The sequence below is a fragment of the Molossus molossus genome, unplaced genomic scaffold, assembly GCF_014108415.1.
Source record: "Molossus molossus isolate mMolMol1 unplaced genomic scaffold, mMolMol1.p scaffold_m16_p_11, whole genome shotgun sequence".
NCBI classification, from domain to species: domain Eukaryota; kingdom Metazoa; phylum Chordata; class Mammalia; order Chiroptera; family Molossidae; genus Molossus; species Molossus molossus.
This window is the reverse complement of record NW_023425346.1, coordinates 105535294-105561427: the sequence shown is the minus strand read 5'-3', so window position 1 is coordinate 105561427 and position 26134 is coordinate 105535294. Positions and strand designations below refer to the sequence as shown.

The 26134-nt window shown below is 59.4% G+C and overlaps 1 protein-coding gene and 1 pseudogene across 1 annotated transcript; both read right to left on the bottom strand.

The window, feature by feature from the left end:
* Nucleotides 1–961: 961 nt before the first annotated feature.
* Nucleotides 962–25310, bottom strand: SCLY (selenocysteine lyase). Its single transcript, XM_036254181.1, has 12 exons — nucleotides 25222–25310; nucleotides 20217–20329; nucleotides 18324–18424; nucleotides 14325–14505; nucleotides 11916–12043; nucleotides 11586–11750; nucleotides 9907–10013; nucleotides 8028–8064; nucleotides 5442–5525; nucleotides 4849–4948; nucleotides 3709–3784; nucleotides 962–1847 (listed from the first exon to the last, which is right to left on the bottom strand). Exons 1-12 carry the CDS (start codon nucleotides 25308–25310, stop codon nucleotides 1676–1678), a joined length of 1353 nt encoding a protein of 450 aa, XP_036110074.1. The 3' UTR covers nucleotides 962–1675.
* LOC118625532 lies at nucleotides 22816–23705 on the bottom strand (annotated as a pseudogene).
* Nucleotides 25311–26134: the final 824 nt, after the last annotated feature.

Here is a 26134-nt window from a genome sequence, read left to right as displayed (position 1 = left end):
AGTGCCAGGCCTCGGGGCCATGGGCCTCGCAGCCCTGCCTGGGTCGCTTCTGCTGTACTGAGCCCTGGTGGGCAGAGGACACGGGGCAGGGGCAGGCCTCGGGGATGGGCCTCGCAGCCCTGCCTGGGTCGCTCCTGCTGTACTGAGCCCTGGTGGGCAGAGGACACGGGGCAGGGGCAGGCCTCGGGGATGGGCCTCGCAGCCCTGCCTGGGTCGCTCCTGCTGTGCCGGGCCCTGGTGGGCAGAGGACACGGGGCAGGGCAGGCCCGCACCACGTTCAGGTCGGGGTGGGCGCCAGCCTGTGGACGTGCCTCGCTCTGGACCATCCTCTTCCTCCCACGGGGCGAGGGCCCAGGAAACGTGTGGTCTCAGCCGGGGATGAACTGCCCGCATCCAGCCCGTTTAGTTACGAGACCCTCCCCAGAAAGCAGCAGGCTCCCCAGTGTCTGCTCCCCTAGTGTGGGCAGTAGCCCCAAGACCGTACCCCCTGGGGCTCCTCACGGGCAGACCCAGCCTCAGTGGGGCCACGCTGGGGAAGTTGCCACTAGGTGTTGGGGTCCAAATGCTCTGGCTTCTCATACACGTCGAGCACCCCCCCCCCCCGGAAATCTTCGCTGGTGCTCAGCGGGCTGTCAGGGCCACCCTGGGTGCAGGAAGGCCCGGAGGAGAGGAGGGGCTCGGGGCCCTGCCTCAGCCCCTGCCCACCACAGGGACCGAGTCTGCGGGTGGCCACTGTCCCAGGCGCATTCCCTAGACGCGGGGCTGGGCCCACAGCCTCCCTGAGGCAGAAGGACACCCGCCTCCTGGGCCCCGAGTGCCGTGAGGGATCCCTTCAGCTGGAGTGGGACCACCGGCCAGGAGCGGGGCTTCTGCACAACCAGCTGGGACGGCCGGTGCCCGAGAGAGGCCACGGGAAAGCCACGCGTGCCCAGCACAAGTGCCGGAAGCTTTATTGGTTCATTTCACCACCGACGCTGGTTCCGCGATGCCCTCCTGTCGCTGTCCGCGCTACAGACCGCACAGTGGGTGTGGATCAACGTCACTGCTGTGGCCTCCGAGAGACACGACACCTGACGTGAGAAGCTCAGAGCACTTGTGAGGAGGGTCCTGCAGGCACATCCAGGTGGGAGTGCGTGGGCCACGGTTCCCACCTCAGGGACCAGGCACACGAGCCTCGGTGGAGACAGTGCCTGCGAGCTGCAACCCCGAGCGAACCCCTGAAGGGAAGACAGGCGCCCGGTGACCGGTGGGGAGGCCGGAGTCCTGCGGGGTGGGCGGGGCTGGGGAGCGGGGACAGCTGGCAGGGCCTGGCCATCGGAAAGGGCTGGGCAGGGCCCGCGGGGAGGGCGCAGAGACTGGCGCTCTGCAAACGTACAGGAGGCCATGGCCACAGAACCCCCGGCTTCCTGTTCCCCTGACGACAGTCACTATAACACTAGGACCTGAGCTTCCTGATACAAATGCCACCTTCCACGGGCTTCCCGAAGGGACTGTGGTCACAGCCAGTTTCCACTCCAACCTGGCCACTGGGCAGCAGGGTCAGTGACGGGCCCACGTCAGTGTGTCCTGGGCCTGTGTGCCCGTGGGCCCACTTCCTGCTGAGCCGCATGCGGGGGAGCCGTCAGCCCCCCTCAGACGCTCCGGGAGTCACCCTGGCACAGCCCTCGAAGGCGGCCTACGAGGCGGCCTCAGCACCAGGCCGGCCCTCCAGCCGGGCCACGGCCTGCCTGAGGTCCTGCACCACGAGGTCCACCTCGGCCCGGGTGGTGCTGCGGCCCACGCTGAGCCTCAGCGCGTTCCTTGCCACGTCAAAGGGGATGCCGCAGCTCAGCAGCACCGGGGACGGCCTGTAGGGGGCAGGAGAGTAGCATTAGCCGTCACGGAGACAAGACAGGGAAGGGACTGAGCCCCTTCTGCTCTTGGCCAGCTCCCCACCCGCCTCTGCAGACACACTCAGCCCACCCGCCTTCCAGGTCCAGCTCAAGCCCCCTCGGTCTCTGGGCCTACGGCCTCTGTGGTCAGTACTGCGGCTCTCCCAGAACAGACCCTCTGCCCCGGAGCACGGACACACCCCAGCTGCTGCGTCGGTGTGGCTGGCCTGGGATGCAGGGGTTTTCAGGTCTTAAGGGGATGCACAGACACGTGAGTACACTCACACATGCACGTACACATGCACTCATGCACACACACACACACTCGCACTCATGTGCACACGCGCACTCACAAACTCATGCAGTCACACAGGTGTGCACACTCACATACATGCACACACACACACATGTACATACCCACACATGTGTACACTCACACGTACACATACTCACGCATATGTGCATGCATGTACACACATGCATGTACACGCACACACAGTGTTTGAGTCTGCTCTGGGTTTTCCAGAGCACACAGTACAGAGCTTTGCACATGCAGGTCCAGCCCATATTTATGGACAGTGGCTCTGAAGCTGGGCTGAGTGAAGCTGGCAGGGGGGGTCCTCAAATCCCCTAGTAGGGTCTGCCTCCGCAGACTGCCACAGGCCAGGGGCCCAAACAGCATGGCCGAGTGGGTGGCTGGACCTCTGCCTGAAACCCCAGCTCCATGCCTTTGAGTGCAGGGCCGGCTGGCGGGTGGTTCCGCCACCTCCAGTCACGGCTGAGGGCAGGGCCGGCTGGCAGCGACAGCCTCAGCCCGGCCCGCCTTCCCTGGGAGGGTGACCTTCTATGCCAGGAGGTCCTGCCACAGGGGCCCACCCACACCCACAGGGCACCGAGCACCCCCCACATCAGGCCACGAGGCTTGTCCCTTCTTTTTTTTTTATCCTCACCTGAGGACATTGTTCCATTTTTGTTCAGATAGAATAGGAGGAAGAGAAACATCGACGTGAAAGGGACACATTGAGTGGCTGCCACCCGCACGACCAACCAGGGCCGGGGACAAACTGCAACCGAAGTACGTGCCCTTAGCGGGATCCGAACCCGGGGCTCTCTGGACCGCAGGCCGACGCTCTAACTGCTGAGCCACACCGGCAGGGCCGCCCTTATCCCTTCCGAGCTGTGCTGCCAGCCCTGCCCCTCCCCCACCGTGGCTGTGAAGTCAGCTGCACCTGGAGCTGGACCACTCTGCTCGTCTCTTCATCTTGGAAATGAGCCCCTCAGATCGTCCCGGGGGCCGTGGTGGGCATCCCCTGAGCGCCGGCAGCCCTGAGCCTTCCCTGCGCTCAGGCCTCGCTGCTCCGGACCGTGGCTCCGCCGCCCTCACAGCCCCGGCGCAGGGGCCACTCCTCTGGGAACTGCCCCTCCTGCCTGCTGACCACGCCCATGTCTCTGTGCCCTGCAGGCCCAGGGCCTCTTCACTCAGCCTCACCCCACCTCGGCAGACCCCACTCACAGCAGCCAGAAACCGAACCCCCTTCTCTTTCTCAGGGTGCCTGGCCCAGGCCATCACTGCCCCGGGGCCTGCCATCCCATACCCCTCCCCTGAAACCCGTACTTGGTTGTGCCGAACCTTTCAGGAGCCCTACTCCCTTGAGGACACCGCGAGCGCCCTGCTGTGGGCCCTGCTGTCCCTGCCGGGCCTGAAGCTCGTGTCCTCTGGCCAAGCCCGGGCCCTGCTTCAGGTGCAGCTCCCGCCCGCCCCTGGGGCCTGTGCAGGGTCCCTTTCTATGTCCCCACCAGGCTGCAGGCTCTGTGATGTGCCCTGGAGAACACTTACCGGTCCCCGTGGTCCGAGTGGCACGCGGCCCCCACGCTGGCCAGCAGCGTCCTGCACTGCGCCAGCACCAAGCGGCCTGGGGAGACACAGCACACGGGCTCTGAGGAGGAAAGTCCTGGGCCCCCCCTCGTGCCACTCCCCACCCCCAGCGCAGGAGAGAGAAACCTCAGGGGGACCCAGGGGTCATGCATCCTCTCCCTGGGTTGCAGAGAAGCCAGCATTATTCTGCTCATAAAACTGTTCTCGGAAATGTTATTCCCTGCCCACTGCCTGCCTCACTTAGTGATTTCTTGTCCTGGTAATAGGTTCAATGGAACCTGCGTTTTCTAAAGGTGGAGGCACTAGGCAGCCGTCTCCATGAGGCCAGAAGGCACCCCCTCCTCTCACAGGTAGAGATCACAAGAGTAACCGAGAGTCTGTCCCATTCACGTGAGGCCAGGTTGTCCGTGAGCACAGTCTGCCCCAGGCGAAGGGGAAAGGGGACAGGGGTTTAGTGTCCCTGGCTGCCTCTCCCCCTGAACGCTGCAGCCCAGGTTCTCATGAACACGGCGTGATGCTGCCCAGAGCGCTTCGTGGTGCGAACCATGCTCTGTAACCCAGGACAACAAGCAAGCAGCAACCTTTTCTCCTAAGAAGCAGACGTGCTCTGTAGACGTGGCTCACCGGGGCCTCCATCTGCCCCCAGTGAGACACAGCAGGTCTCGGGCCTGCGCTCGGGGCCTCGGACAGCTGCTCCCTGCATCTGGAACGCAGCATCCTGACCGCTCACAGCACTGGAGGGCTGTCGCAGGATCAGAGAAAAGCCACAAGTGTGCACCTGTCCTTACGCTCAGTCACTTTTAAAGTTGATTGTCCCTGCTCTCTTTCACCCTCATAGACTACGCTGTAGAATCTGCTGGCAAAAAGGACCCACCAGCCTAAAGGTAGTCAGTCGACTTTCTCTCCTGCCTCAGCAGGGTTCAGGTGGGCACGCAGACTGGGCGTGTGGGCACCCCTCGCCCTGGGTCCCGAGCAGTGACGTCAGGGAGACAGCAGTGTCACACTGCCCAGGCCACGACAGCGCCGTTCCCTCGGCGTCACCTCAGCACAGCCCAGCCCAGCCTGTGCCCACCACGCCCCGCGCCAGGAGTCAGCCGTCACCTTGGAGCTGGGGTCCCCGGCAGGAGAAGTTACACGTGTTGGGGAGTCGTTCAGTTCCCGGGAACTGGCTGTTCAGATGGATTTTCTCACCAAATTCAGCCTAAAAATTAATGAAATATTCAGTAACAGCTTCACAGGCCCCGCCCCACCACCTGTTTGAACTTTAGACTTTTCTGGGGAACAAAACCTCAACCTCAACACACAAAGTGGTTCTTATGGGTCAGCTCCTTCCCAGACGGACCACGGAGAGCGAAGGTAATTAGGAGACACGCATTCTGCGCACACACGGGTCTCCTACACCCAGTCATTAAATGGACCATCTCACGTGCTTCCATCTGGAGTCGGGAAAAGAATCCATTGGTCTGGTCCCTGTCTGGGGCTCTCCGACTCAGGATTATGTCTTGTCTCAGTATTTAATTCTTCAGTTGTGACCTAGGCTCCCAGAAGCCCCACCCCGGGCACTGGGTTTGTTTATATAGCTGCTTTCGCCCAGCACAATCGAACCCACGTCCTGGGCCGAGGCCCGGTCCTCATCGCCCACGGGCAGGACAGAGGAGGCTGGTGACCCCGGCTCAGGGCTGAGGGGCACGCACCAGCAGCCGCTCCTCCAGGTAGTCTCGGACGTCCCTCATGTGGGCCTCGTAAGCCTCGCAGTTCTCGGTCACCAGCTCGGCAGCCTGGGGACAGAGGCAGCAATGTGAGAGCTCGTCCAATCATCGTGAAGCAAAGGGCAGCAAAGAGCTCTAAGGAGCAGGGGTAACAACTCCTGATGACTGACAGGTGATGCTTCCTCCAACCGCCCTCCTTCTGGGCCGTCACAGACAGCACTTGTGGACGGCCCGTGAGGTCGTGGTCGTGGCTGCAGGGCCACCGGACTCGACACCCCCTTGCCCGAGCTGCCCCAGCCCTCAAAGCACGCCCAGAGACAGACAGACATGACGGACACACACGGGACAGGGGCTTGGGTGAGCGCTCTGCAGGGGTGTGGCCACGAGGGGCGGGGCGTGGAGATGGCAGCTGGGGAAAGTGTTCCGGGCACCGTGGCCATGACCTTCAAGGTCACTGCTGAGGAAAGGTGAGTGTGCCCCGGGGCAGAAGGGTGACGGGGGACCTCAGCCTAAGTGCACAGGGTCCAGCCTGATGGGCACTGCTACTCGGTGCTGTGTGGAGAAGGGGAGACGGGCAGGTGTCGGCCACGAGTGGGGTGACTGGTTGTCGGTGGCCAAGAAGGTGGACCAGAGGCAGATCCTCGCTGTGACCGTGGAGACGGGGCAGACAGGCCGGGCCGCTGCACCCAGCCTGGGCGACAGGGCGGGATCGAGGCACCGCCTAGATTCTGAAGTGAGAGCCTGGCTGGCAGGAGGCTCCACGGGGGAGGGGACGACGGAGGAGAGAGCAGGATACGCCGAGGGCCCAGAGGACATGGGGATCGCGAGCAGGTGGGGACGCGGGTCTCCCAGGAGAATAGACAGGATCTGCCCGTTCACAGACCTGAGCACAGGCTGGTGTCAGGGACACGGGGTGGGGGGAGCATTATGGAGCCTGAGGACAGGTGGTCAGGCAGAGGAGGGGCAGCCAGGGCGAGGGGAGCCGGCCAGAGAGCAGTGTCCCAGAGCAGCCGCGCAGACAGCCCTGGGCAGGCGAGGGGGTGGCGACTCGGCTCGGCCCCCGGGAGAGGAGGGCCAGGCAGCGAGGCGGGTGTCGGGACCACAGGGTCACGGGAGGAGTGCAGCAGGCCATGGGGGTGGCAGAGAAACACAAGGGAGGCCTCCGGAGGGGCGCGGACCAGCTTCCCAGCTGGGGACATTCTGCTAGAGACCCTGATGCTGCAAAGAGGGGCGACAGCAGGGGGCCTTCAGGGGTACAGGGAAGGTGGGAGCCCGGGTGGGCGAGGACGCGGCCTCCAGGGAAGAGACCTTGGGAAGACGGGTGTGCGCCAGCACCAGGATGGGCAAGGAGTGTGGAGGGGACGGCGGCGTGTCCCCGAGTGGACAGCCGAGTCAGAGAGGGGGTGATTGTGGGGCTGGGGTCCCCAGCTGGGCGCCAGCGTGCAGGTGGGCCACAGCTGACCCTCACAGCCATCTCTTCAGGAAGTAGCCACCGAGACCCCCACGTGCAGGCAGACGGCCAACGTGCAGCCTGCCCACGGGCCCTGCTGCCAGGCGGCCTGTATAGTCCACGGGAGCCTCGAGGAAAGGGCTCCCCTCCAGCGCTGAGCACATGGAGCCCACTCCACAGACCAGCTCCAGGTTGAAACTGAATCGAGGACTTTTCTTACACGTCTGCCGATGGGGACCACGGCCGCGGCCTCCTGGAAGCACTGGGGCCGAGGAAGCCACTGGGCAGCGATGGTGAGGGACCAGGACACAGACACACGGCCCTGCCCCAGCCTGGTCCGGCCCCTGCTGGTCTAGCACTGGGGGCTGAGGAAGCCACTGGGCAGCGATGGGGAGGGACCAGGACGCAGACACACGGCCCTGGCCCCAGCCCGGCCCAGACCCTGCTGGTCTAGCACTGGTCTCCGCCCCGTTCCATGCGGCGTGGGAAGTGCGGCGTGGACCGTTCCTGGTCCAAAATCCCTTGGGGTTTCCCGGGCGTGCAAGTGTCTTCTGTTCTGAACCACGGTGGGCGGGCTCCTGAGCGGGGCTGGTCACCAGAAGGCCAGGCCACGACAGAAGCCTGGAGTTTCAGCCCCACCCCCTTCCCCAGAGAGGAGACGGGGGCTGAAATGGGGTCAACGAGCGACTAGAGCCCTTGTAAGATCCCCAGTGCAGGGTTGGAAGGGCTCCGGGCTGGTGGACATGTGGGGGAGCGGGGGTGGCACCCGGAAAGGGCAGGGAAGCCCCGCCCCTCTGCATCTCTCCCACGGGGAGGCTCACCCACACCCTTTCCCCATCCCTTCCGGATAAGCCAGGATCTAGAGTCAATGTCCGAGTTCTGTGAGCCCGCGGTCAGAGGCCTGGGAGACCACCTGGACCTGGGACTGGGGTCTGAAGTATGGGGTTCCATGGGGCTGAGCCCCACGTCTGTGGCCTGATGCCATCTCCAGGAGCAGTGTTAGAGGGAACCACCTGGCGGGACACGCCCATGCGGCGTGGGAAGTGCTGAGTGGCAGCCATGAGTGGAAGGATGCAGGAGGAAGGCTGGGCCCCTCCCTCTGTCCTGCGTCGCAGGCTTACCGTCCCGAGGCCGGCGATCATCGGGGTGTTCTCCGTCCTGTAAGACAAGGGATTCCGTCCTATTTCCAAGCAAAGCGACCGACGGGGTCCCAGAAGGAACCCATCTGTGTGGAGCCATGTGTTCAAATACAGACAAAATCACACCGCCACCCTTCAGCGTGTGCCGTGGGCACCTCGACGCAGCTAGGGGCCCCCAAACCCTCCTGCAGTCGGCTGGTCCTGCCCCGTGATGGCTGACGGGGCCGCGCGGGCAATATGACAAATCCACCTGGACCTTTCCACCCGCGAGGAGCCGCCCTCTGACTCAGGCCCGGGCCTGCCTCCTGGTCCACGGCCACACCAGGCGAGGGTCCGAAGAGCTCGTTCCGGCCACTGCGCCGACGGTTCGGCGAAGCCCCTGAACCGGTGCCAGAGGCTGGGGCGCAGAAGGCGCGGCACATGGGTGTGAGCTCGAGGAGGTGGAGAGAACCTGCAAGACCCGGCTCTCCTCCACCAGATCGGACCGGCCCCGCGGGGCCCTGGCTCTTCCAGGAACACCCACCGCGGACGGAATCACTCCCGGCTTGGCCGGAGCCGGTCTCCTCGGGCCTGCGGGACGGCGCCGCTACTGCGACAGATAAGTGAGCCCGAAACCCGATCCCCCGAGCTCTGTCCCCGGCTGCCTCTGCCCAACAGCTGGTCTGGGAAGAACTGGAGATGGGGTCGGGAACCGAGAGGCCTGGGCGCTGTCCCTGGCCGGCTCCTCTGCCAGCTGTGGGGTCCTGATGGGGTCCCTCGCGGCCTCCCCTCCTCCCCTCCTCATCTGTAGACGACAGTCAGGCCAGGAGCATCTAAAGGTCTAGACCTGGGGCTGTCTGGAGGGGCTGCCGGGTGGACTAGTGGGGCCCCGTGTGGGACCCGGTGTCCACCTGGCTCGCCCAGTTCACTGTCAGGCCCGCCCCCTCCACTGAGCGGTCAGCCCTCCTCTGCCTCCACCTGGAGCAACAAGAACTGCTTCCCACACCGTCCCCCCGGAACTGCCCACTGTGGGTCCTGACGCCTGATGGTCTGCTTTCTCTTTCTCTAAACATGTTTCTATTGATTTTTTAGAGAGAGGAAGGAGAGAGATAGAAACATCAGAGAGAAACATCCACCAGCTGCCTCCTGCACGCCCCCCACTGGGGATCGAGCCCACAACCCGGGCATGTGCCTGACCGGGAATCGAACCAGGACCTCTTCATCCACGGGAACTACGCTCAGTCCACTGAGCCACACTGGCTGGACGTGCTTTTTCTGTTTTAAATCCTCACCCGAGGATACAGTCGTCCCTCGCCACTTCGCGCTTCAACTTTCACCAGAGTGAAGCCGAGAGTGTGGAACGCGGAGCGGGAGGGACGACGTACGAGAAGAGAACCTACTCCGTGGAAATTCCTTTACCGCGCAGAGCCGGGAACTGATTGACCGCGACACACGAGGGCGGCTGCTCGAACATCGTGTCATCGCCCCGTCGTCCCCTTAGATGATTCTAGTAACTGTGTCATCTCAGCACCGGCAGCCACTGACGTCCTTCTTCCAGTTGCTGACCGTCCCCTTGTCCCCTGGTTAGCGGCCGTGTGTGCCGCGGGGACACAGGCGCCATCAGAAAGGAGCCCGGGGCTCGTGTACAGCCCCGCCCGCCCCGCCACTGGAGCAGCGGCTCGTCCCAGCCAGGGGCTCTGTGGCACCTCTGTTGCAGCCGAACCAGGGTGACAAGGGGAATCGACGCTCTGAAGTAGCTGAGAGAAAGGGTGACTCCCTTCGTCTCGCAAAAGCCTGCAGGTGTGTGAGCCTAGGCGCGGGAGCGGCGGGTGGGCGCCGAGCCAGCACGGTGCTCCCAGAGGCCCCGCTCGCCCTCACCTACCCTGGCCTGAAGGTCCGTTCCTGTCCGCCTCCGAACAGCATGGGGTGCAGGGGCGTCTGCTCACCGAGCCCTCGCACGTAAAGGGCTCCGATCCTAGGGCCGTAGAACTGGAGAGAAGCCTGTGGTTACTAAGCGAGGACTTCCCAAGGACGCACGCGTGCCGAGGCACAGAGCGACACTCCCTAACGTGTGGCCCCACCGCTGTCCCAGAAGCCTTTGGGAGGCGGGGCAGGCTGGACTTGCGATGGTGGGCAGGGCCCTCCTGCACACCATGTGGTCACACTTGTAAAAGGACAGGAGTTGGAACTAGAGGTCACAGAGGGCATTTTCTGGGCATGAATCCATGTTTTCACATCGAAATTATGCAAAAACTTTAAGTGCCACAGTGCCCGGCCAGCATGCCTGGAGCCCAGCTGAGCGCCCAGCGGACAGAGCACAGGAATATCAGCTCTAGCCCCTGCCAGGAAGACGAGCGCAGCTTCCGGCGGGTCTTCACGGTGACCCAGCCGCCCTGCTCCACCTGAGAGACGCATCGCTAGACTGAACCCACACTGCCTGGCCGGTCTGGCTCAGCAGTGAGGGCGTCAGCCTGCGGACCGAAGGGTCGCAGGTTCGATTCCTGGTCAAGGGCACATACCTGGGATGCAGGTTTGATCCCCAGCCCCAGTGGGGGGTTGTGTGGGAGGCAACCCATCGATGTATCTCTCTCACATCTATGTTTCTCTCTCCCCCTTCCACTCTATCTAAAGAGCAATGGAAAAAATCCTCAGGTGAGGATTAAAAAATTAAAACCAAACCCACATTCAGTAGCCACACTTTATTTGTTTATTTAATCCTCACCTGAGGATATTTTTCCATTGATTTGTGATAGAGTGGAAGAGAGGGAGGGAGGGAAAGAGGGAGAGAGAAACATTGATGTGAGAGAGACACAATGTCTGGTTGCCTCTTGCACGATCCCAACCAGGGCTGGGCATTGAACCTACAACCCAGGTACGTGCCCTTGACAGGGAACTGAACCCATGACCTTTCAGTCCAAGGGCCAATGCTCTAACCACTGAGCAAAACCAGCCAGGGCAGGAGCCACACTTTATTTTATTTTATTTTTTTATCCTTACCTGAGAATATTTTTCCATTTTTTGTTCAGATAGAGTGGGAGGGAGAGAGAGAGACATTGATGTGAAAAGGACACATCAAGTGGTTGCCACCCACACAACCCAACAAGGGCCGGGGACAAACTGCAACCAAGGTTTGTGCCCTTAGCGGGAACTGAACCCGGGTCTCTCTGGACTGCAGGCCGACGCTCTAACCGCTGAGTCAAACCGGCCAGGGCAGGAGCTGCACTTTAAACCGAAGCCCACATCTCCTGTCCCGGGGGGCTGAGTGGCCGGAGGGCCTGCTCACTCTCCCTGCGCAGGGACCACGCACCCCCTGGCTGACCCACCTGCTTCCACACCTGAGACCTCGTGCCCTCCCACAGCCGGGCCTGGCCACGCCTCTATGCCCCTTGTGGGTCGGGTGCCCCACTATCCCAGTGGCACTCGTCAAATGACATCCTAGCAGCAGCTGGACCCCTTCTGAAGCTCCGAGGGCAGGGAGATGCTCATCACCTCCCAGGCCCAGCCCGAAGGTGAGCCCGCAGGTATCGAGCTGTCTCCCCAGGAGAGGAGGCCCCTGCGCACCTTGTGCCCCACGATCGTCAGGAAGTCCACGCCCAGGTCCTCCACGCTCACGCGCCGCTTCCCCAGGGCCTGCGCGGCGTCCGTGTGCAGCAGGACCACAGGCAGCCCGGCAGCTGCCCGCTGCTGGTTCAGGGCTCTGACCCGCCGGCTGACTTCGGGGATGGGCTGCAGTGGGAACAGAGTGGGGTGTGCTGCTGCTGATGGAGACTGGACGAGAGAAATGTGACACGGACCAGCCGCGCGCGCAGACGGAAGCACAGAGAGGCCCGCCGAGAGGTGGGGACCAACCCGCAGAGCTGGCCCTGCCCTTCCCCCGGGAGAAGCGCTCACCATGATGACACCAGTCTCATTATTGGCCAGCATGACGGTCACGAGGCACGTGGTGGGGCGGACAGCCGCCAGGAGGTCGTCAGCCTCTGCCTGCCCGCTCACCTTGGACACGGGGACAAAGGTGACTGCTGAGCACAGAACAAAGTACAGCGTCAGCCCTGCAAAGCATCCTCTCGACAGCACAGCGGCACAGAAGCATTTTCCACAGTCAGAAACGTGATTGATTGTAAATGTTCGAAAACTAAGAAGGACCGTAAGCCCCCCATGTTCACCCCACCCAGAAATGACCGACTTCAATGCTTCCTTAATGGAGCTTCAGCTGGTGGGCTCTCTGGGGACCATGCCGTTCTAGGTCTCAGGGACCCACATCCCGACCTGCACTCACTCCGCGCTGGGCCAGCGCTCGTCCCCGCACTTAGGATCTGAGCACCACACACGGGACGGTGCAGGGGACTAGAGAGGCTCGTCCCCCGCACGTAGGATCTGAGCACCGCACACGGGGATGGTGCAGGGGACTAGAGAGGCTCATCCCCGGTACTTAGGATCTGAGCACCGCACACGGGGACGGTGCAGGGGACTAGAGAGGCTCATCCCCTGCACGTAGGATCTGAGCACCGCACATGGGGACGGTGCAGGGGACTAGAGAGGCTCGTCCCCCGCACGTAGGATCTTGGCACCACACATGGGGATGGTGCAGGGGACTAGAGAGGCTCGTCCCCCGCACGTAGGATCTTGGCACCGCACATGGGGACGGTGCAGGGGACTAGAGAGGCTCATCCCCCGCATGTAGGATCTTAGCACCACACATGGGGACGGTGCAGGGGACTAGAGAGACTCATCCCCCACACTTAGGACCTTAGCACCACACACGGGGACGGTGCAGGGGACTAGAGAGGCTCGTCCCCCGCACGTAGGATCTTGGCACCACACATGGGGACGGTGCAGGGGACTAGAGAGGCTCATCCCCCTGCACGAGGAAAAGTCCAGGCAGCTGTGCAGGGCGGGACCGGGGCCACTTCACACCTTTCTGTAATGTTTAAATAACTGTTTGCATCCCGGGAAGCTTGTACTTTGTAAAAATGTGTGCGATTTTAAACAAGAGGCTAAATGCAACAGTAACTACTAACAGTGTATACTAAGTTGCCCTTCCCTGTGCAAGACAGAAAAAAGGCAGCAAGGATTTAAGAGGAACTAATAAGAAAGTTGGACCTGACTTTTTAATCCTCACCCGAAAATATTTTTCCATTTATCTTCAGATAGAGTGGGAGGGAGGGAGAAAGAGAGAGAAACACCGATTAGTTGTTTCCCGCACAGCCCAGACCAGGGCCAGGGACGAATCGCAACCGAGGTACATGCCCTCGCTGGAATCGAACCCGCAGCTCTTTGGTCTGAGGGCCAACGCTCTCGCCACTGAGCCAACCTGGCCAGGCTGGACCGGCCTGTTTTTCCTTTTAATTAAACTGCCACCTTCCGATAAGACCAGTGGCCACACAGGAGACCAAAGGCGTCCCGGCCACACCAGCAGCCCCGGGCCGGCCTCTCCCCGGGCCGGCTGCAGGCTTCCAGGAGTCAGCAGGGAAGCTGAGACCAAGGAGAAATCACTTTCTCATTTACTTATTAGAAATATTTTTCCTTTACTGATTTTAGAGAGAGAGGAAAGGAGGAGAGATAGAAACATCGATGAGAGAGGACATCGATTGGCCGCCTCCTGCATGCCCCCCAGTGGGGATCGGCCCACAACCCGGGCATGTGTCCTCTTGGTGCAGGGTTGAGGCTCCACCGCTGAGCCTGGCCGGGCAATCACTTTCTCATTTAAAGGACACCGTCAGCCTTGGCTCTCTGGGGAAAGTTAGTGCTCTCCATCCACGTCTTGAGACCTCATGTCACAGAAAAAGTGGCAGATCGGTTCCATCTGGGTGACAGCAACAGGCACTGTCACTGCAGGCCAGGCCTGACTCAGCCCTCGAACTACCCGGCGCTGCTTGGGGTGAGGCCCGGGCCACCTCCCCCAACTCCGCCGAGAGCCCCTGGTTCTGACCACCTGAGGGTGAGGACTACTCGATCGTTCCTCTTCCTTCAGAGGAAGTAGAAGCCAAGATTTAATTATTAAAATAAAACAATGAAAAGCACCATTTAGCATTTGATAGACATGCTATTTGAACACTGGTTGTATACAGGGTCTGAAATATCACTCGGGAATACCAACGGCCAGTCTACGCCTGGTGATCTCTTTTTCCTCAGGGGAGACTCATGGCATCTGCTGACACCCAGGTGGCAGCCCGGAGGAAAGGCTGTGCCCCCTGCACCCGAGGACAGCCAGGAGGGGACGGCTCCCCATGTCCCTGCGGCAACTCCCCCACCAAATCGGTCGGTCAGGGTCAGTGGGCTGTCCCCATTCTGGGCACTCACCGGCCATCTGTTCCTCCACCAGGTGCTCCAGGGGCAGGCGGACGGAGTCGTGCTCCACAGTGCAGGTGACGATGTGGGGCAGGGCCCCCTCTGCCGGGCTGTGACACCCGGCTGTGTCCCCCTTTGAGGTGTGGATCTTGTGGAAGTGTGTCACCACAGAATGGATTACCAAGTTGTTTGACTGCAGGGATAACACAAAACATCATTTCCGAAAGCTGTCCTGAGGGGACAGTGAGAGCTGTCGTCTCGTTCAGTGGGATTTGCCTTGTGCTCATGTTAAAACAAACGAACAAACAAACAAACACCCGTCAGTTCCCGAGTGCACCCTTGGGAAGGCCTAACTACAAAGATTTAGGCATTGCAAACTTTTAAAACCCTCAGACCTCATTTCCGGTCAACTCTGCCTGCTTTGCATGATCACGTGCGCAGAAGCACTGCATGCACGTGTACGTCTGACACACCTGTCAGAAAGGACCCTTTGCCAGGCCCAGTGACGGTGCGAGCGTGAGCAGCACCTGCCTTCAGGGTCCTGGCACCCTGTCAGCACCCCGGCCGGCGAGGCTATTCCTGGACTGGGCCCACAGCTACGTCTGCAGACAGAGTGACGGACGTAAGACTGTTTACTGCAGCGCTGTCTGAACAGTAAAACCTCGGAAAGCCCTTCCCGTGTATCAGCGGCGGGCCTGCTGGATAAATTACGCAGCCCTGCTCCCTGGGACAGCAGAGGTGAAACCCCGCAGGACTCTGCGGTGACACCGACAGGCCGGTGCACTTGCTAAGTGCACACGGCAGCCGGCGCCACCGACAGGCCGGTGCACTTGCTAAGTGTGCACGGCAGCCGGCGTCACCGACAGGCCGGTGCACTTGCTAAGTGTGCACGGCAGCCGGCGTCACCGACAGGCCGGTGCACTTGCTAAGTGCGCACGGCAGCTGGCGTCACCGACAGGCCGGTGCACTTGCTAAGTGCGCACGGCAGCCGGCGTCATCAAAGGTACCCACACACTGTGGAAGGGCAAGATGCACACACATTGCTCACACCTGCACAAAGTCCCTGAGGAGGTACAGGCAGGAGAACAGACTAGAAAGCTACACGCTTGTCTGGACGCAGACGGTCTCTGGAGGGCATGAAGCCAACAGTGTTGGGAGCCTGGAGAAAGAAGTGACACGGAGGGAGAAACCTTTTTAAAAAAGTAACCTTTTCTTTTATTTTAAAGTATAGCACATACACAGAGAAGTGTGTGAAACAGAAACATAATTTCAACGACAAAGTGTAACAGTGAGAACCTGCTACCTGTTACCTGGGGGTGGACACACCAGCGCCCGCTGAGCTCACTGCCCATTTCTCCAGGGACAGGTTCATGCTTTCCTTCCGGTGAGTGTCCCTAACCAAGGGTTTCTTCTCTCTTTGTGACCTGCACGTGACTGGACCTGAACTGAATTGACGTTTTCTGTGGAGATGCAGCCCCTCGGGCGTCTGCAGCGGGGAGGCGGGAGGTGTCACCGGCTCTGCCCACTGGACGTCGCTTGGGGACTGTGACATGCAGAGTATAACAGCGGACACCTGTCGGAACACGAGGCGCCTCAGATCAGGTGACGATGAGCTGGCAGGACGACGACTCAGCAGCGCGTCTCCAGAAGGTGGCACTTCCGAAGCCTCAGGTCACAGCCTCACAGAAAGCAAAGTGCCCGCACGGCGATTCTGCGCAGGGGGCCTCGCTCACGTGGCTGGAGTGGTCCTGCAATCCCATCTCAGGGGTCAGGGCCTGCACCCCTCAGGTCACCATGGATGGCGGTGTAAAAATGACCCCACCAACTGTGTCAAGACAGAGATGCCCAGGTCCCTCTCGCGTGCCACCTCCACGGCAGGTAGCTGCTGGTGGGGGCACAGGACCTCACACTGGTCACCGTCCTGAGAAACCTCGCAATGGCCGCGCTCCCGGGCGGCACTGGGACCTCAGTGGCCTCTGTCAGAACCGTAAGTCACAACAAAAAATGCACCACATGTTCCAAAGCCACGGTGCTCCTGGGCACTGACTGGGCTCCAGATGAGGCCAGGGTGGCCCGCCAGGCAGCCTGGGCTGCGGGGTCCGGTGGCAGCTGCCCCGTCCTTACTCAGCCAGGCCCCTTCGCCCTGCTCTGCGGGGCTCAGCTCCCCGCCCCAGTGAGCCCCGTCCGAGCTGCCGCAGGATGCTGCGTGCGAGGTGTGAGCGCCGGCCCACTCTGGCCTCGAGGACATCAGGCTGCTCCCAGTTTCTGGCTGCCACAAGCAATGTCGCTGTGAACAGTCCTACCTGTGCCCTGTGCCCACATGTCTCATGGGTCTGGAACATGTGTCCCCAGTGGGACTGCCGGCTGAAAAGGCTGGCATCCTCCCCTCGGCCAGATGAGGCCACCCTCTTCCAATGCGTCCCCAGTCTGCATCCCGCCAGGCCCGCCTGGGTGTCACGGGCCTCCAGCCCTGGCAATGCCCTCCCTTACTGGGACTCCCCACCGACAGGTGTGCGGGGTGCTTCTGTGGTCCCTTAGGAGGTCGAGATCTCGGGTAGAAGCCACCCGGGCCTCCCCTCTGTGAAGTGCACCTCCAGGTCCCGCCGTCTTCCCATGGGAGTCTCTGCCTGTGGACTCTGGACGCCGTCTTGTCACTTGGGTTGCAGACACCTTCTCCCACTGTCCAGCCGTCGTTTTATTCCCCTCGGTGTTCTTTGGTGAACTGAAGGCTGCCTCGCTGTGCTGGTGGTGGAATTCATCCCTCTCTCCCATTGTGGCTCATGCTCCCTATGTCTCCAAAGCATCGCCCGGAGCAGCACGAGGTGTCAGCGCGTCACCTGGAAGCTCTGCACGGCTCACCTTCACCATTAGGCTTCGTCGCACCCGGGGCTGCTTTGTTTCGTCCCGCATGCGGCGGAGCAGCAGCGCAAGGTCCTCCTCGTCTGTGGACACATGTCCCAGCACCACCCACCCACGAGGCCACCCTCTCCCTGCTGCGCTCGCCCCAATCTATCCTGCAGGCCAGAAACGTTCCCGGATGAGAGGGCCGGGTCAGTTATGCCGGGACAGAGGCGTGTCCCGGGCCTGCTCCGAGCAGACCAGGGCAGGCGGCCGCCGCAGTCACATGACAAACACCGTGCATGTCCTCGCCCTCAGCGAAGACCCTGTGCCTTTGCGGACGGTCCCCGGGCTAGCTGTCCGCAGAGCATGCCATCCCTGGGTGCTTGGCCTCAGAAGTCTGCTCCTCCGGCTTTTGTGCTGCCGCATGAAGGAGTTTTGAGATTCCACCAAAGACGTGCCGGGATTCGGACCGAGGCTGCACTGAAACCACAGAGCGGCCTCGGAGGGGCTGACGTCTCCACGATGCCGAGTTCCCGGCTGCGGACACGGTCCTCGGCTCCATTTACTCAGATGTGTCTGCCGGCTCTCAGCGATGCTCGATTCCTTTCCTGGTGGGGGCGGGGCGGGGGTCTTACAGACTTTTTTTTACTAGACTTATTTCCTAAATGTTTGACATCATTTGGTGCTCTGGTAAACACCTGTTTTGTTGCTGGTACCAAAAAATACAATTGATTTTGCTATGTAATCACTTGGCGAAATTTTCTCATAAACTCAAACGATGCAGCTGCGGGTTGCTCCAGGTGTTCTGTGTCACCTGCCGAAGGCCACCGTGCCCTCCTCTCCGGAGACGCTGAGTGCCACCCACTGAGCTGCGGCCTGGCGCCCCCGCGGTCTGCACACCTCCCGTCAGTGTAAGGAGAGCAGAATGGGTGGCCCGGCACAGAGAAGGGAAGCGACTTCACTGAAACGGCGCAAAGCAAGTTAACTCACAGTTACGTCCCAAACATCCCATCAGGCCTGGGGTTCGCTGATGGGATAAATGCAAGCCAACTGATAAACAGCAAGATCAGCATTACTCTTTCTTAAAAAACAACAACAACAAAAACACAAAACCCAAGAAGCCAGCTTCTGCTTCTTCTGCACCTGACAGGAGACACTTGAGACACTCACCTCGGTGCCCCCGGACGTGAACACGATGTCGCGAGCCTTCCCACCTATCATCCGTGCGAGGCTCTCCCGAGCGGCGTCGATAACATCCTTGGCTTTCCTACCTTGAGGGACCAACATGGAAATTCATTAATGTTCCTTCACCAAGTGCAATCAACATGTTTAAAGAATGCCCTGGCCCTGGCCGGATTGGCTCAGCGGTTGGAGCGTCGGCCTGTGGTCCAGAGAAACCCGAGTTCGTTTCCTGCTAAGGGCATGTACCTCGGTTGCAGTTTGACTCCGGCCCTGGTTGGGTTGTGTGGGTGGCAACCACTTGATGTGTCCCTTTCACGTCGATGTTTCTCTCTCTCTCTCCCTCCCACTCTATCTCAACAAAAAATGGAAAAATGACCTCGGATGAGGATAAAAAAAAAAGCCCTGGCCCTGGCCAGTTTGGTTCAGCGGAAGAGTGTCGGCCTGCGGACCAGAGTCAGGGGTCAATTCCAGCCAAAGGCATGTACCTCGGCTGCGGTTCGGTCCCTGGGGTCACGCGGGAGGCAACCAATCGATGTGTCTCTTTCTGGTCGATGTTTCTCTCCCTCTCCCCCTCCCACTCTGTCTGAAGATAAATGGAAAAATATCCTTGGGAGAGGATTAAAAACAACAACAATAAAAACGTGCAGCACCTGCCTTGTCAGGGCACTGCCGCCTCCCCTTAGACTGTCTGAGAAAACATGGCCGCAGCCACCACACCAGGGGGCGCCTCGAACCACAGACACACAGGTCACGTGGCAGCCGTGTCTCACGGTCACGGCCACGATGCGGTTGCGTCTGATTGGTCAGTTCTCGGTACCAGAAACCCTCATCTACGAGTACAGGCACCTGATATTTTAAAAAGTCACTTGGAGCAAAAAGTGTAGGTGATTACTATTATTATTAGTAGTAGTAGGAAATCAATCAAGATTATACCTATTATTTTTTTTGTCAGATCAACAAAAAATATGTTTTGGTGTGCCAAAGAATTTTAGTGATCAGTTCATGTGTGCCATGAGATGAAAAAGGTTGGAAATCACTGCTCTACACTAAAACAAGAATAAATGAGAAATAATATTTATAATTAAATATTTTTTCAATACGTTTTATTGATTTTTTGAGAGAGATAGAAACATCTTGCAAGAAAGAAACATCGATCGGCCGTCTCCTGCACCCCCCCACTGGGGATCGAGCAGCAAACTGGGCCTGTGCCCTGAAGAGAATCGAACCAGGACCTCTCGGTCAATGGGACGACGCTCTATCCACTGAGCCACAATGGCCAGGCTATAATTAAAGACGTTAAAAGTAATTTGCACCCTGGCTGGTTTGGCTCAGCGGTTAGAGCGTCGGTCTGCGGATCAAGACTCCCAGGTTCGGTTCTCGGTTGCAGTCTGTCCCTGGCCTCAGCTGGGGTCGCGTGGGTGGCAACCAGTCGATGTGTCTCTCTCACATTGATGTTTCTCTCTCTCTTCCTCCCTCTCTCCTTCCCGTTCTATTTGAAGATAAATGCAAAAAATGTCCTCAGGTGAGCATAAAAAAAAAAAGTAATCTGCATTTTTAAAAAAGATCAGGAATTATATTGAATCCCAATGATTTAAAAGATCAACTGAGACAGACACGTGAAAGGGTTTTAACAGGGCTAGTTATTACGAATACTTGGTAAGGCATCTTGCCAGCTGAGAAAGGGAGGCGGGGCGTATGTTAAGGATTAAGGACTGTGGACCAACAAGGCTCGGCATACCAAGTTGGACTTCTTGGAAAAACTACCAAGAACTGCAGCTAGACCGGAGTTAACAGGAAATCTAGTCACAACCGCGGGTACCACGCGGTGTAGTGTCCGAGCTCCGCCCTTGCCTCCCACCGGTGTGCACCTTCTAGAATTACCTGCCGGGTAGGGACTGCTGGGGTTTCCCCAGGCTTCCCGCATGGCCGCCGTCATGGCCTGGATGACCTCCGGCTCCAGGGGGGTGGTTGCGTTGTAGTCCATGTACACTGTCCTGCAGGAGGAAGGAGACGGGCCGGGGAGCACGGCTGCATGAGGTCCATCAGGTCAACAGGAGAAACGACTCCGCGGGCGGTCAGCATGCTCCTGTGGACACTTCCCGCCCCTTGGGAGGACTGGTGGCCCCGAGGGCCTGGACGGCCCACCCGACTGCTGGGAAGGGCAGGCCCGCGGCAGCCCAGGGAGCCCCTCATCCCGAGGGCTCTTCTCCCTGGCCTGTCTTCCTAACTTCACCAGTTCCTGTGCAGCTGTGAGGCTGGCGCTGAGCCTGGCACCCAGCCCTCCCTCGCTCCCTCCCTCTGTCCTTCCCCCACCGGGCGGGCCTCCCTGGGGCAGGCCTGCTGCTCCTCCCCTTGAACTTTCGGGTTTCTCTACCTAGAATGACCATGCCCGGCCCCTCCGGTGAGGCTCCGTCCAGCCACCCCCTCCTCCCTGGCACTCCGTGTGCCCTTCCCTCGGCTGCTCCCGGCTCTGCCCGTCACTGACACCAGATCCGGCCCTTGTTTACCGGCTGCATCAACGAGAGACTCACAGTCAGCGCCACGGGCTCTGCTCTGAGGCCAGCACAGAGAACAAGGGCCCGCACAGCACTGGGCGCCGAGACGACAGTCAGCGTCACAGAAGACGCACATCTCCAGAAGACCCTCAGAAGTAAAATGTATCATTTTACCAATACCAAAACCCTTCAGAAGCTGTCACAACTACATATAGCAGCGAATGCTACCTATGTTCGGAACTGTTTACCAAAATCAACAACAGTGCTTCAAGTGAGCCACACAAAATCCAAACACGACTACCGACCATGGCTGTCAGTGTTTTTGTTTTCAGGAAATAATCATTTTAATCTAGGTAAGCACAATTCATGCCCAAACTTATTATACTCTGCCAGAGTTTGGCCTTCGTAATATTTTTCATTTTCTTCGTGAGCTCTGTTATGACCTGCCTGGCCAGTGTGCTCAATGGTTAGAGCGTCGGACCACGGACCAGAGAGTCCCGGGTTTGGTTCCCGCTAAGGGCACGTACTTCAGTTGTGGTTCATCCCCGGTCCTGGTTGGGGTCATGTGGGTGGCAACCAGGCGATGTGCCTCTCTCACATCGATGTTTCTCTCTCTCTTCCTCCCTCTCTCCCTCCTGCTCTATATGAAGATAAATGCAAAAATGTCCTTGGGTGAGGGGGAAAAAAAAGTAACCTATCCTGCCCTGCGGGTGTGGCTCAGTGGTTGAGCATTGACCCTGCACCAAGAGGTCGCTGGTTCGATTCCCAGTCAGGACACATGCCCAGGTTGTGGGCCCGATCCCAGTGGGGGGCACGCAGGAGGCGGCCAATCGATGTTCTCTCTCATCAATATTTCTATCTCTCTCTCTAAAAATCAATAGAGAGAAAAAAAAGTAACCTATCCTTTCATGGGCTCAATTAGCACAAACCATCTAATTCTGTGATTCCTGTTTAATCAAGTACAATATATAATCAACATCGTACCACCTAGAATTGTCAAACGGTTCATGAAAACCCTATAAAACAACTAAGCTATTTTATGTAACATGTAATAGATAGTTGTCACAAAGCAAAGCTTAAATATCTAGTCTTCTGAAACTCTACTGGGCTTCCATAGGCCTTTTAATCTATAATTTTATAGATATACTTTACCATCAGGGAAGCCAGATATATATTTAGTTTCTCTTTATATATAATTAAAAGTTTTAAGAGGGTGTAGGCTATAATTCAGATACAATTTAGTCGTAATACCATACCAAGACCTTAAAATCAGGAAAGAGATATTACTGCTTTGGCAAGTAATATAGGTACTGATATAATTTTTTATTTCAATTAGTTGCAAATGAATTCTAATGTGTTAACCAATGCATATATTCCTTTGTAACTACTTATGACACTACCTCCGAATTAACCCCCTTCAGAAAGTTCCCATCCGAGTAGAAAAACACTGAGCAGTTTTACCTTTTCCTTAAAAGGTTTCAAGGATCGTAGGAATGCAAAGTCAAGGGAAAACAAATAAAAAATCTGACATTCCATCTGGCTTTACTGACTAAGGAAGAACAGAAAGAGAGGTGGACAGGTGCTGCTTTCTACTTATGAGCTGTTCTTGAGCTTCCTCAGTACGGGACCGCCGCAGGGACCCGCCGCAGCTTGGCCGGGGAGGGAGAAGGGCACACGATCCTCGATCCTCGGGAGCTCCGAAGGAAAGGGACAGGCACAAAGGCATAAACTGACTTTGGCTTTGAAGAACCTACTGTTGACCCCGAAATGCCAGATTCGGCGACAACAAGACAAAACAGAAGACCACAGCAACAGCCTGCACTTCGCACGTGGGAAGCGTGAGTCCCTCCCGGTGTGTTCTCGGTCCCTTTTGTTCTCCCTGGTTGTTGGCTGGGCAGGTCCAGGCTTGCCCACCGCACAGGCTCGGCTTCTGTCACGGGGACCCCGTCTCTGCTGCCGTCACAGCTACCTAACTTTGCTCTCTATCAACCACACCCTGTCGTTTCATTTTGATGAGACTCCTTCTCACCTTCAAGTACCACGTGCACATTTAACATGGGGTCTGTGCTACTACTTGACTCAGTTCTGGAAGTGAATTTTCAGCATCTACTGAAATGGTGACTTTGCCCCCAGTTGGATGTTAGTCATGTCTACACCGAGCAACTTTTTCCCAGCACCCTTTGCTGTCTACATGCGTCTCCCTCTTGTACAACCCTTGCGGGCCAAGAATGGATTGAAATCAGAAGTTTTTATTCCACAACAGCTCCAGTATTTCATCCCTTTGTGGGGAAATAGGTACTCCGGAACAACATACCCAGACGTCTAAACTCTGCAGACCCTGACATGTCTTTGAACACCCTCCATTTTCACACCACATCCCAATCTTAATTGTATCACTGTCTTCTTTCTTATTTTTTTCATTCCCTGACGAGAGTTTACATTTATCAAGGGCTTGTTTTAGGGAGGCAGACACTTTTAATTCCAGAGTTGTCACTGGGCTGGGCCTCTCTATTGCTTCTACTGATTTAGGGGCTCGAATGACGTGCTCCTGAAATTTGGGTTTCGATTCAGATAGTTCTTTCTTTTCAGTAGTCTTGACTTCAAGTTTGGCTCAGGTGGCTTTTCACTTTTATGTCTACCTTTTGTATAACCTACAATGCTTAAAAAGGCAGAAAAATCAGTTCTTCTCTTAAAGCAAGACCAAGCCCGTAAGGCATCATGAGAGACGGGAACACTCGGGTGGTATGTGCAAGCACGGATGGGAACTGGTCTGGGGACCCAAGTGCTGACCACGGCCTGGGCTGTAGCAGGGTAGGGCCATATCTTTTCCCACCAAGACAAGTCCAGTTCAGTCTTGGACGGCCCTGGTCAGGGTAGTGTGGGAGGCAGCCAATCGATGTGTCTCTCTCACGTGGGTGGTTCTCTCTCTCTCTCTCTCTCTCTCTCTCTCTCTCTCTCTCCTCCCTCCCTCCCTCCCTTCATCCCTCCCACTCTATCTGAAGATAAATGAAAAAATATCCTCTGGTGAGAATTAAAAACAAACAAACAAACAAGTCAGGCCCAAACAATGGGTCCTCAAGATGGTACATTTGCAACTCTCCTTCGAAACCGTGGGTCTGTTTTGCACCATGAATGTTTTAATGCAGCATCTCGTCTATAAGCTGTTCAGTGTCACCTGGTGGTACATGGCTTTGGGCAGTCTGGCCAGCCATCCTTGGCCACTCCAGTATCGGGGCACTCCTGGTCCGGCTGTGACTGCAGGCTGCAGGCGCCCCAACTCTGCTCTCACTGCCCATAAGTACGTGTCCCAGAGTTCCTCAAGCCACTGGTGTCTGCTAAGTGACTGGCTGTCCCACCTGCTGCTCGGCTGGCTGATGGCTTCATTTCCGAGGTACACCTGGTAGGTTACTCTGCTCCACTACCTGCTATTTCCTTAACGTGCCATCAATATTGTGGACAAGCTGAACTCCATTAGTTTTATAACCGAAAGGTGAAAAGACATCCCCAATCTCCTCTCCACTAGGCCTCCCTAGGGGCCGCCTTCCCCGCTCCCATTTCTCTCCAACCAGAGTAGGCTGCCCATGAAAGAGCTGGGTAGAGAGGATGACCAAAAACAAACAGGAACACAGCACGTTCCTGAATCGAGGGCAGAGAAAACAAGAACGCGTCCCGCTCGCCGGCCAGGGGAAGCGGTTTCAGAAGGCTGAAGAGCCTGGGGACGGGAAGTGCCGGTCCATCCCTCTCCTCGCAGCGCAGGCCCCAGCGGCCTCACCCCTGCTGCCCACCTCTCCCTCCCAGGCCGCGGTGAAGACCCAGCCGCGTTCCTGGCTTCCTCCCCGGCCCGCCCCGGCCCGCCCCGGCCCGCCCCGCCCCGCCCCGCCCCTCCAGAAAGCATCCAGGATCCCTGACAATAGAACTAAATTGCATCGCTCCCCTGCTCGAGTCTCCAAGGTCCCCCTTCACCCTCGGACTACACCCCGGGTGCCTCCCGGCCCTGCCACGCCTCCCGCGACAGCGGCTCCGACGGCCCTGCTCTCGGCCGCACGCGCCCCACGCCCCGCCGGCCCGCGGGCGGCAGGCTCCCGCCTTCGTGCACCGCGTGCCCGGGCGCGTGCGGCGGGCCCTGGGCGTCGCTCGGGCTTCCGCGCGGTGGCCGCCTGCGGGCCCCCCGGCCGCTCCTCGCACCGCTCGGCCTCCCAGCTCGCACCCCCGCTCGAGGCCTCCCCCGCGGCCCCCGGCCAGCGCTGCGCCCCGCGTGGGGCTCCTCCACGACCGACCAGCTCCTCCCCTCCGACCGCCCGGCGGGGCACGCCGAGCCCTCACCCGCGCGCCTGGAGGGCTCCCCGGAGGAGGAGACCCGCGGCCTCCCGGGCCTTCCCGTCCGCGCGCACCTCTCTGGCGGGCTCTTCTCCTCGCCGCCGCCGGGCGGCCTCGCCACGTGCCCCCGCGCGTGCCTCCTGGGTGCCGCGGCCGCCTCCATCCCGGTCCCGGTCCCGGTCCCGGTCCCGGTCCCGGTCCCGGTCCCGCCGCCGCCGCCGCCGGGACCCCGCTCGCGGCTGAAAGTGCCCTGCTCACCCCCCAGCCCGTTAGCGCCACCCCCGGCTTCGCGAGGGGAGGCGGGGTCGCAAGGCCCAGGCGCGTTCGGATTGGCTGAGGTGCGCACCCCGGGCCAATCCCCGCGCTGCAGCGGGCCAGCCTCCCGGACTGGCACAGGATGGGATGCTGATTGGCTGCGCGCGGTCAGGTGACGGTTCGGGGCGGGGCCCGTGCCTGGCACAGAGGGCGTGGCCACAGCCGCAAATTGCTGGCGCGAACCCCAGCGAGTCGCAGTCTCAGGGGGCGTCTCTCCGGTTCGTCACCTTCCAGGGCCCTGCGCCGGTCCGCCGGCGTCTGAGACCCGGGGCGGAGAGGCCGGGGCGAAGCCGGCGGACGCGGCACGCGGGGTGCGCCTGCGTCCGCCCCGCTGGACCCGGCGCCCGGAGGCCCGCGGGATACGCTTCCACGTCGGTGTCGGAGGTCTCCTGAAACATGCACCCACGGCCCCAGCTGGGGGGCCTCTGCATAGGGCACTTCGAGTGGAACTGGCGCTCGTTCAGCGAGGATGGGTTCAGGGATCTGGGGTGGAGGCTGCAGGCCAGTTGGTCAGGGTGACCCCAGGGGCACTGCGCAGTGGGCGTGGAAGCCAAGGAAGTGGGTTCAAGGGGTGCCAGGATGTGTGACAGGAGCAGGGGAGAGCTGAGTGGGGGCAGGAGGGCGTGAGGAGCCAGGGGTAACGAAGCGACTCGGAAGCGAGGCCTTCATCTG

Bases quoted from the DNA above. Each gene is read 5' to 3' on its own strand.
- SCLY (XM_036254181.1), bottom strand. From the start codon at position 25,310: ATGGAGGCGGCCGCGGCACCCAGGAGGCACGCGCGGGGGCACGTGGCG. The intron at 20,330-25,221 runs GTGCGCGCGGAC...TTCCTCCTGCAG, and splicing joins GAGAAGAGCCCGCCAGAGAG to GACAGTGTACATGGACTACA. The intron at 1,848-3,708 runs GTAAGTGTTCTC...TGCCCCCTACAG, and splicing joins CACTCGGACCACGGGGACCG to GCCGTCCCCGGTGCTGCTGA.